Source organism: Elephantulus edwardii, unplaced genomic scaffold, assembly GCF_000299155.1.
Source record: "Elephantulus edwardii isolate Elephantulus edwardi_28Jun2011 unplaced genomic scaffold, EleEdw1.0 scaffold00049, whole genome shotgun sequence".
NCBI lineage: Eukaryota > Metazoa > Chordata > Mammalia > Macroscelidea > Macroscelididae > Elephantulus > Elephantulus edwardii.
The window spans coordinates 15,537,513-15,547,609 of NW_006399799.1; the positions used below are offsets into that span (position 1 = coordinate 15,537,513).

Sequence of the window (10,097 nt, forward strand, 5' to 3'; positions counted from 1 at the left end):
GAAGTGAGAATTTTGAAACTCCATCTCTCATATTTTGAGCACGTGGCCAGGAGGGAACAGTCACTGAAGAAGGACATCATGCTTGGTAGGGTGGAAGGACAGTTCAGGAGGGGAAGGTCCTCTATGAGATGGATTGATTCAGTGACTGGAGTAATCGGGATGGGTGTATCAGAGACAGTGCAATTGTCACAGGACAGAGAAGAGTTTAGGGCTGTTGTACATAGGGTCGCTATGAGTCACAAGCGACTCGACGGCACATAACAACAACAACTAGATTATTTACAAAATCCAAATATGTTGTTTTCAACACAAATTCTTTCAATTTTCCTCACTCCTCCACCCATCAAATTGTACAACCCCATGATTAATCCTCCCCTCCCCCTTCACATCATCATCCCTCTGCTTCCACCCTCTTCCATCCCTTTTGGATCCTTGTGGGACTGAGTTAGTACACTCAGCATAATGCTCTCCAGTCCCTCCTAAGTTAGGTAAGAATTTACAAAATCATTGTTCCTGTATGCTGCATAGTATTCCATTAAGTGAATGTACAATAATTTCTCAATCCATTCGTTTGTGGTTGAACATTTGTGCTGTTTCCATGTTCCGTGTTGGTGAAAATGTTGCTACAAACACTGGTGTACAAATCTCTATTTGAGCCTCAGTTTTAATTTCTCAGGGTATATTTCAAGTAGTGGAAAAGCTGGGACATATGGAATTTCTATGTTCAGCCTTCCAGAATGATTGTACCATTTTGCCACATCCTCTCCAACATTTATTACTTGCTGCCCTGCTAAACTTTGCCACTGTTACTGAAGTGAAATGGTTTTGATTTGTATCTCTCTTATTGCCAGTGATTCGGAGCAGTGATTTGGATTAATTTCACCTGAAGAAAGCTGAAACCGGATCCACATCTCACACCAATCACATAAATCAATGCAAGGTGAATCAAAGACCTGGGAGTAAAGCCCCAAACCATAATGTTCATGAGAGACAAACTGGGATCACGTTTAGAAGCACTAGCCCAAGGTATAAAGAGACTACCAACTACAACCAGAAATGCACAATCTGAAGAGGATAAAATTGATGCATGGGACCTTCTAAAAATTAAATCCATGTGTGTATCAAAAACTTTTTCCAACAGGGTGAAAAGAAAACCTACAAATTCGGAACAAACATTTGGTAATACTATCTCAGACAAGAGTCTTATAACAAAAATTTACAAAATACTCGTGGGCCTCCACAAGAAAAAGACTGAGAATCCAGTTACAAAATGGGCAAAAGACATTGAAAGACTTTTCACAGAGGAAGATATTAGAATGGCAAACAGACACATGGAGAAGAAGGAGGCTAGGATTTTGAAGCTCTGTCTCACGTACTTTGGGCATGTGGCCAGGAAAGACCAATTCTTGGAGAAGGACCACATGCTCAGAAGGGTGGAGGGACAGCGTAGGAGAGGAAGACCAGGGATGATTTGGGTTGATACAGTAACTAGGACAAAGGGAGTAGGTGTATCAGAGTCAGTAAGACTGGCTCAGGACAGGGCAGGCTTCCAGGCATAGGGTCTCTATTAGTTATAGGCTATTTGACACCACATTAACAAACAATAGACTTTTAAACACTAAGAAAATAAATTTCTGTTTGATAAAGCCATCCACTTGTAGTATTTCTGTTATACCAGCACTTGATAGTTAGGACAAAGTGTTATGAAGGAAATGAATAGAATACAGTAATTAAGAAAAAAGAGGAGAAGAGAAAGACTTGGTCTGATTGGATGAGTAAGAGACATTTCCTTGAGAAAGTGACATTTAACTAAACACTTGAGGGTTAAGAAACAGCCAGCCAAGCAAGAGGACAAAAGAGTATTCCAAGTAGAAGGAACAACATAGGCAAGAAAGAGTTTGATGTGTTGGGTCACCCAACCAGTGAAGAGTTTTGGAATTTGAAACTAGCTCCTCCACTTTCCAAAGCTATGACAACAGCTGGGAAAGATATATTTGGCATGTTACTGAAAATGCCTTCATAGTTTATTAAAAACTCTATTGTTTTACATTTAATAAAGGTTGAACATCTGTTATTTTTCCCCTTCTATTGAGAATCTCTACTGAGAGATGGAAGATAATCATAGGCAATACAGGATGTGATTTATTTAGACATTCAGAAAGGTTGACAAAGATTTAAATCAACAAAAACCTTCCATTTATGCAGCACATTCCAGCTACAAAACATTTTATGTTCATCATACTCGAATTCATTTAATCCTTAAGGAAATCCTGTGATTCATATTCAACAAATGGCCACTAGATGTCAGGTGCTACGAGAGCATTTGCTGAGAACTCTTTTTTTGCACTAAACACTGTGCTGAACGCTACGACAAGGAAAAAAGACACAACCTCAGTTATTCTAGGAATTATAGTCTAGTGAAAGAGAAAGAGATATTAACTCATCAATAAATGTATAACCATTTCTATAGTAAGTGCTCAGAAAATAGGAAGAGATTTCTGAACATATTTTTAAAACAGAAAATGAAAACACACCCCACACAAGAAAACAAAACAAATCTAACTATTCAGAGGGCTTGCCAATGGCTTCTGGTCAAGATGATAGTCACACCTGAACTAAGATTTGAAGGATGGAAAGGAATCAGTTAGGTGAAGGGCAAGAGGAGTGAGGAGAATGACCAGAAAAATACTAAAGCAGAGAGCATCAAAAGAAGATTAGAGAAATACAGAGTCATTGTACCACAAAGACTCAATACTCAACTATTTCACAAAATAGCATATAGTCAAGAACCAATAGTACTTAAGTTGTTGTTATGTGCGGTCGAGTCGTTTGTGACTCATAGCAACCCTATGTACAACAGCCCTAAACCCTGCTCTACCTTGTGTCAGTCGCATTGCCTCTGACACACCCATCCTGATTACCCCAGTCACTGAATCAATTCACCTCATTAAGGGTCTTCCCCTCCTGAGCCGTCCCTCCACCCTCTCAAGCATGATGTCCCTCTCCAAGGACCTGTCCCTCCTTACATGTTCTAAGTGTGTCTGACGAAGCCCCAGAATCCTTGCTCCAAGAGTAGCCTGGTTTAACCCTCTCCAGGATGAATCTCTTTGTTTTCTTGGCAGTCCATGGTACATTCAATACTCTTCTCCAGCACCACAGCTCAAAGACATCAATTCTCCTTCTATCCTCCCTAGTCATTGTCCAACTCTCTGATGCATAATAAGTGATTGCAAAGACCATGGCCTGTATCAGGCGCACCTTAGTCTCCAGAGAGACACCGTTGCTCTTGAGTACTTTAGAGAGGTCCCTAACCACAGACTTTCCCATTGCAGCACGTCTTTTGATTTCCTGACTGCTGGTGCCAAGAGTGTTGACTGTGGAGCCGAGCAAACTAAAGGTGTGAACAATCTCAATCTCTTCACCATCCATCCTGATGCTGCCAATTGGTCCAGTGGTGAGAATCTTTGTCTTCTTGACATTGAGCCTCAGTCCATGCTGAAGGCTGCGGTCCTTGACCCTCTGCAGCAAGTGCATGAGGTCCTCCTCAGTTTCAGCAAGCCGGGTTGTGTCATCTGCATAACACAGATTGTTAATAGATCTTCCACCAATCCTGATGCCACACTTCTCATAGAGCCCAGCCTCTCGGATAATCTGCTCTGCACACAGGTTGAAAAGGTATGGAGACAGGACACATCCCTGGCGTACACCCTTCCAATTTTGAACCATGCAGTGTTACCCTGCTCTGTTCTGACTGCCTCTTGGTCCCAGTATAGATTTCGCATTAGCACGATTAAATGTTCTGGGATTCCCATTCTTCTCAGAGTCAGCCACAGTCTGTTATGATCCACACAGTCAAACGCCTTTGCATAATCAATGAAACACAGCTAGACATTCTTCTGGTATTCCCTGCTTTCGGCTAAGATCCATCTAACATCAGCTACAATATCCCTAGTACCACGACCCCTTCTAAACCCAGCCTGGACTTTTGGCAGTTCTCTGCTGATGTGCTGTTCCAGTTGTTTTTGGATAATCTTCAGTAGAATCTTGATTGCATGTGAAATCAATGATATTGTTCTGTAGTTTCCACACTCTGTTGGGTCACCCTTCTTTGGAATGGGAACAAATATAGATCTCTTCCAGTCAGTTGGCCAAGTGGTTGTTCTCCAGATTCTTGGCACAACTTGGTGAGCACATCCATGGCAGCATCTGTTAGCTGAAATATGTCAATTGGTATATCGTCTATTCCTGGGGCCTTATTTTTGTTATTTCCTTCAAAGCAGGTTGAACTTTTTCCTTCATCACCATAGGCTCTTGCTTAAATATTATTTCATTAAATTCTTCTGTGTCTGCCAATTCCTTTCGATAAAATGACTCAGTATATCCCTTCCATCTTCTTTTAATACTCCCTGGATCATTTAACATTCTGCCTAAAGCATCCTTGATTATAGCAACTCCAGGTTTGAATTTGTTCTTCAGTTCCTTGAGCTTAAAAAATGTTGAACGAGTTCGGCCCTTTTGATTTTCCGACTCTAGCTCCTTGCACATTTCATTGTAATATTTTGCTTTGTCATTCAGTGCTGCCTTTTGGAATCTTCTGTTCAGCTCCTTTTGGAATCTTCTGTTCAGCTCTTTAGTATCTTGAATTCTTCCTTGTGCTTTGGCTTCTCTACGCTCCAGTGCAATCTTCAGAGTTTGTTCTGATATCCATTTTTGTCTTTTCTTCTTCTTCTGTCTTTGTAATAACCGTTTGCACTCTTCCTGGATGATACATTTGACATCCTCCCACAACTCATCTGGTCTTTACTTATTAGTGTTCAAGGCCTCAAACCTCAGATGATTCTGAAATTCAGGTGGGATGAAATTAAAGTCATATTTTGGCTAACAAATAAGACAAAGCTGCACTGAAGACAATGGTAAAAAAACCCAACAAACCACACACACACAAAAAAACACCCCACACTGAATTAATGGACTATTAGTTGATGTGCTTCAGATGCAGCTCTGGACATGCTCACTAGTCTATGTAAAGAATTTAGAAGATCATTGCTGGGCCAATTGACTGGAAGAGATACATATTTGTTCACATTTCAGAAAAAGAAGTGATCCAACAGAATGTAAAACTAATAGATAATATCATTAATATAATTGTGGTGTTACTATTTTTTTTTAAATCAGGGGATAGCATGTACTTATTACCCCACTAACACAAATTATGCAGTCGAGTATTCCTCATTTGGGAAAGTCACAGAGGTCAGCAGACCTGGAGTGCAATGAATGTGTCTCACCTTGAGAAAGCCACCTGCTTGATTATGGTATCTCCTCTGCCAGGTAAGTATGGTGTTACTATTTTTGAGAATGACTTTTCTATCAGTTACCTTAGGCCCATCCCTTCCTAAGTAACATGCCTCTGGAAACTCAATGAACCTTGATAAATGTGGATAGTTGTAGAGGGGTGTCAGGCCTTTTGTTCATAGGGTGGCAATGAGTCATGATCAACTCCAAGGCAATCAACAACAATAACAACAACAACAACAACATTCCCACATAGAGTTTTATCAGTATCAAGGCTAGCCTCTGGCTACTGATGTGAACCAATCAATATACAGCACTTCTGAAGGGTTCCAGGGGTCTATGTCAGTCTCACTTACCAAGACTAGCCTCTGATAACAGCAGGTAAGCGGGCACAAGCTCCACTGAGCTGAGGCCATGCACATTCATACGGAAGCGAAGAGAATGCAGTGCTGCTGGAACAGCTTCTTCATGCTTTCCTTCAAAGAGATATTTCTGGGCTACAGTGTAGCAGAATTCAATCAAATACTTCTGCAGAAGAAAAAGAAATAATAGACCATATGAGACAATCTCAAAAATCAAAGTCCAAGATTGCACGTGGACCTGTGTACAAGACCAGCACCTAATGAAGGGGTTGCAGGCTTTGTATTCAGAGAAACATGTGACCCAAGAGCTTATTGTTATTAGGTTCCATCAAGTCGTCTGACTCATAGCAGCCCTGTGCACAATATAACAAAACTGTCACCCTCTCGACCTCAATGGGCTATGTATGTATGTATGTCCGTTGTTACAGCCACTCTGTCAATCCATCTCTCAATCCATGTTGATAAGGGCCTTCCATTCTCTCACTAACCCAATACTTTTCCAAGCACATCTTTCTCTAGGGACTGGCCTCCCCTAATGCCAAGTATGTGAGATGAAGTCTTACAATCTTCTTTCTAAGGAGCGTTATGGCTGCCCTTCTTTCAAGAGAGATTTGACTCAAAATACATGATGACATCAAAAGACAAACGAAGAGCTACTCAAAGCTCAGGAAAATATGTGTTTTTATCATAATTCAGTGCTTAGCATATGTAAATTTTCAATAATATTAGATGAATAAAAATTAAACCATTTCAGTTGAGCAGATTCTGATTCAGTGACCCATAAGCCAAAGGAGAACTACCCCACAAGGTTTCCAAGGCTGTAAATCTTCAGTAAAGCAAACTACACATCTCTCTTCTGTGCAGTAGTTGGTGGATTTGAACCCCTGATCTTTTGGCTTGCAGCTGAGTGTTTTAACCTCTGTGTTATCAGGAATTCATCATATGCCTAACAAAGCTCTAGTTTAACAAAATTGTCATGTCTCATGACTATCTAAAATCTTGCTTCTTTATTTCAGCAAATTTTAGAAGAAACTTCTAATTTTGTCCCCTTCGTTAATTATCTGGTTTTGGTAAGGACAGATGTAACTTTCACTCTCTATTGTTCTAGGAACACTATCAATACCAAAATTGATGAATATATGGTGTTCAGAGATTTAGAAAGGGCTAACTTTTTTGGAGTAATTTAGATGCTATTAATTCCATAGTAACAGGGGTTAATTTTCCTAATTTTATTTATTCACTTGTGTATTTATATAGTATTTTTACCTCCTATATGGCCATTCAAGAGATTATGGACATTTTATTGAGAAGTATCATGAAAGATCAAAAAAAAAATGATTAGAAAAGTATTCTGACAAAGAATTGCCAGAAATTCAAGTGAGGTTTATAAGAGGCGCCATGGCACCAGCAATATAATTTCTGGTGTCAAATGGATCTTGGCTGAAAGAAAAGAATACGGGAAGAAGGTCTGTTTGTGTTTTATTGACTATGCAAAGGCATTTGCTCGTGTAGATCAGAACAAACAATGGCTAACATTGAGAGGAATAGAGCAAGGAGGCACTGTATGGTTTAAAATCAAGAAAGATGTGTGACAGGGGTGTATTCTTTCTCCATAACTGTTCAATCTGCATACTGAGCAAATAATTTGAGAAGCTGTACTCTGTGAAGAATGTGGCATCAAAGGAAGACTTGTCAGCAACATGTATAATGCAGATGACACAACCTTGATTGCTGAAAGTGAGAAGGACTTGAGATGCTTGATGCAAAAGATAAAAAAACTACAGCCTTCAATATGTATTATATTCATTAAGATTATACACAAGAAAATTAAAATCCTCACCACCGGGCTGATAGGCAACATCATGGCAGATAAATAAAAGGTTGAAATTATTAGCGATTTCATTGTGTTTTTGATGCAATATCAACATGCAGTACTATGCATCTGAGAGATGGACAATAGATAAAGAAGACAGAAGAACTGATGTCTTTGAGTTTTTTTGTGGTGTTGGAAAAGAGTACTGAATATCCATCCAGTGACTGCCAAAAGAAAAATGCATATGTCTTGGAGAAATTTCAGCCAGACTGCTCCTTTGTGGCAAGGATGGTGAAGAATTGTTTCACATACTTTGGGCACGTTATAGAAGTTATTTTGTGGAAAGAGATATGGTTGGAAAGATGGAGAGTCAGTCAAAAAGAGGAAGACTTTCAATGAGATGGGATTGACAGAGTGACTGCAACAATGGGTTCAAGTGTGGCAGAGATGGTGAAGCTGGCACAGGACAGCACAGGGTTCAGATGTCTTGTTCATGGGGCCACTATGAGTCATACTTGACTCAACTGTTATCTACAACAACAATTATGTAGTCAAAGAGTACTTATGGTGTAATGTGTTATGAGGTAGTTCGCTAAACAAAAGGTTTGACTCTAACAGTTACTCTGTGGAAGATGGGCAATCTCTTCTAATTAAAAAAAAATTTATTGGCTTGCTTTCAGTAATATATAGTGTTTTATACAATAATTCATATACATTGTATGTTATGTAATTGCTTACTATTGCTCTATGCCTATTTTCACCCCTCCTCTTCAAGTCCTCATGGAATCTTCCCTATTCCTTCACACATACCTGTCTACCCAATAACCTCTGCTAACCTAGTGATTTTCCCCCTTTCGCCTTCTTCTGTATCCTTTTTCCATTTCTGATTCCTCATTTGAGTATATGTATGTATATATCTTGCTCATTTATTTTGCTATTTCCAAAAAAGTGGTTTTATACAGTATTTGTCCTTATGTGACAGAGTTATTTCACTCAGCATAATAACCTCTAGTCTCTTTCATGTTATATAGTGTTTTATGAAATAGTTATTCCTTAGTGCTCACTAATTTTTATAGTCAAACCTCCTTAGAAAGCTGGAAATAGAAATACCAATTGATACAGCAATCCCATTACTAGATAGATAGATAGATAGATATGGTTGTTATTGATTGCTGTCGAGATGTCAACCCTATGAACAAAAGACCAGAAGCCTTTCTATAAATACCATCATTTCTCAAAGGTCTAGTGTGTCAGTTTCCAGAGGCATGTTGTCTAAGAAGTGGATGCCACTCCTGCTCCCAAGATATAAATATATTTTTTTAAATTAAAACAAAACAAAAAATTAGAGCTGTTATATGAACTGTTGTCTCTGGTGGCCTAGTGGCAAGAAACTATGCTGCAGTCCTGAAGGCACATGGTTCAAGGCCACAAGCTGCTCCAGGGGAGAGGGATGAGCAATCTCCTCCCGAGTGAATTAACTGCCTCTGAAAACCTACTGGAGGATCAACCATGGGTCAGTTCCAACTCTATGGTACACAACAACAATACCATATGAACTGATATGTGCATATCTATGTTTATTTCAACTTTTTTTTACAATAGCAAAGAGTTAAAAACAACTCAAGTGTCCATGAATAGATGAATGCACTATGGTATGTTCACACAATGGAGTGTTATGCATCACAGTAAAGAACGCATGAAACGCTGCGCAATTTGGATTATCTAGAACAAAGTGTGCTGGGTGGCATAAATCAGTCACAAAAGCATAACAAAGGTATAAAACCTTATAAAAAGCTAAGGAAAGGTTTACCCAGAGTTCCCCCCAGTTCCAAGAAAGGTCAGCTGGGATGGAAAGAGAGGGAGGGGGTAATAAAAAATATATATCTATTTAATGAAGAAAAGGTCAATAAGGAGTTCATTAGACATTATAATTAATGTTATAATACAATATGTTTGAATAATTTAAGGAGTTTTCCAACACGATTTGCAAACTTCCACTCAAATTTAAAAAAACCAAAAACGTTTTCCAGCCTCAGAAAGTTACTGGAAGGTCACCATGAGTTAGAATTGACTCCACAGCAGTGGTCTCTTTGGTTTTGCTAGAATGTGGCCAGATCCCATGTGGAGAACACCCTGCAAATGGTACTGGGGACATAAAGGCATTTCAACACAGTGCAACCCTTGTTGTGGTCTGCTCCACCGTGCTAACCCTGATTGTCCTATAGGGCGCACCTGCCGCTGCTGCAACTGTTGCCGGCCATGCTGTCGTTCTTCCTCTGAATTGTAGAAGGGCATGGGAGTGCGAAGCGGAATCAGGAGCTGGCATATCTTCTCATGGATGCTGGCCCAGTCTGCTCTTTGATGTACGACACCACTGACAATAAAGACATGAACTTCATTACCTTCTTCCTTGACCTAAGAGCCTCTCCACCATATTCAGCTAATGGTTGCTTAGCTCTAGACATCAGAGAACTAAGTCCCAAGCAAACCAGGCTGGAGGCCAAATCCATTTCTGAAATGCAAATCTTTCTTTGATGTTGTTGTTATGTGCCATCGAGTCGTTTCCGACTCATAGCGACCCTATGCACAACAGCTCTAAACCCTGCTCTATCCTGCGCCAACCACACTGC

The 10,097-nt window shown here is 39.8% G+C and overlaps 1 protein-coding gene across 1 annotated transcript in view; it reads right to left on the reverse strand.

Moving 5' to 3' along the window:
• Positions 1–10,097, reverse strand: part of ZMYND12 (zinc finger, MYND-type containing 12) — a 90,657-nt gene that overhangs the window by 36,661 nt on the left and 43,899 nt on the right. Inside the window, exons 2-3 of the mRNA XM_006886603.1 lie at positions 9,700–9,841; positions 5,649–5,820 (exon numbers count right to left, since the gene is read on the reverse strand). Of these exons, the coding sequence (XP_006886665.1) occupies positions 5,649–5,820; positions 9,700–9,841 (314 nt within the window). The remainder of the gene's footprint in view (positions 1–5,648; positions 5,821–9,699; positions 9,842–10,097) is intronic.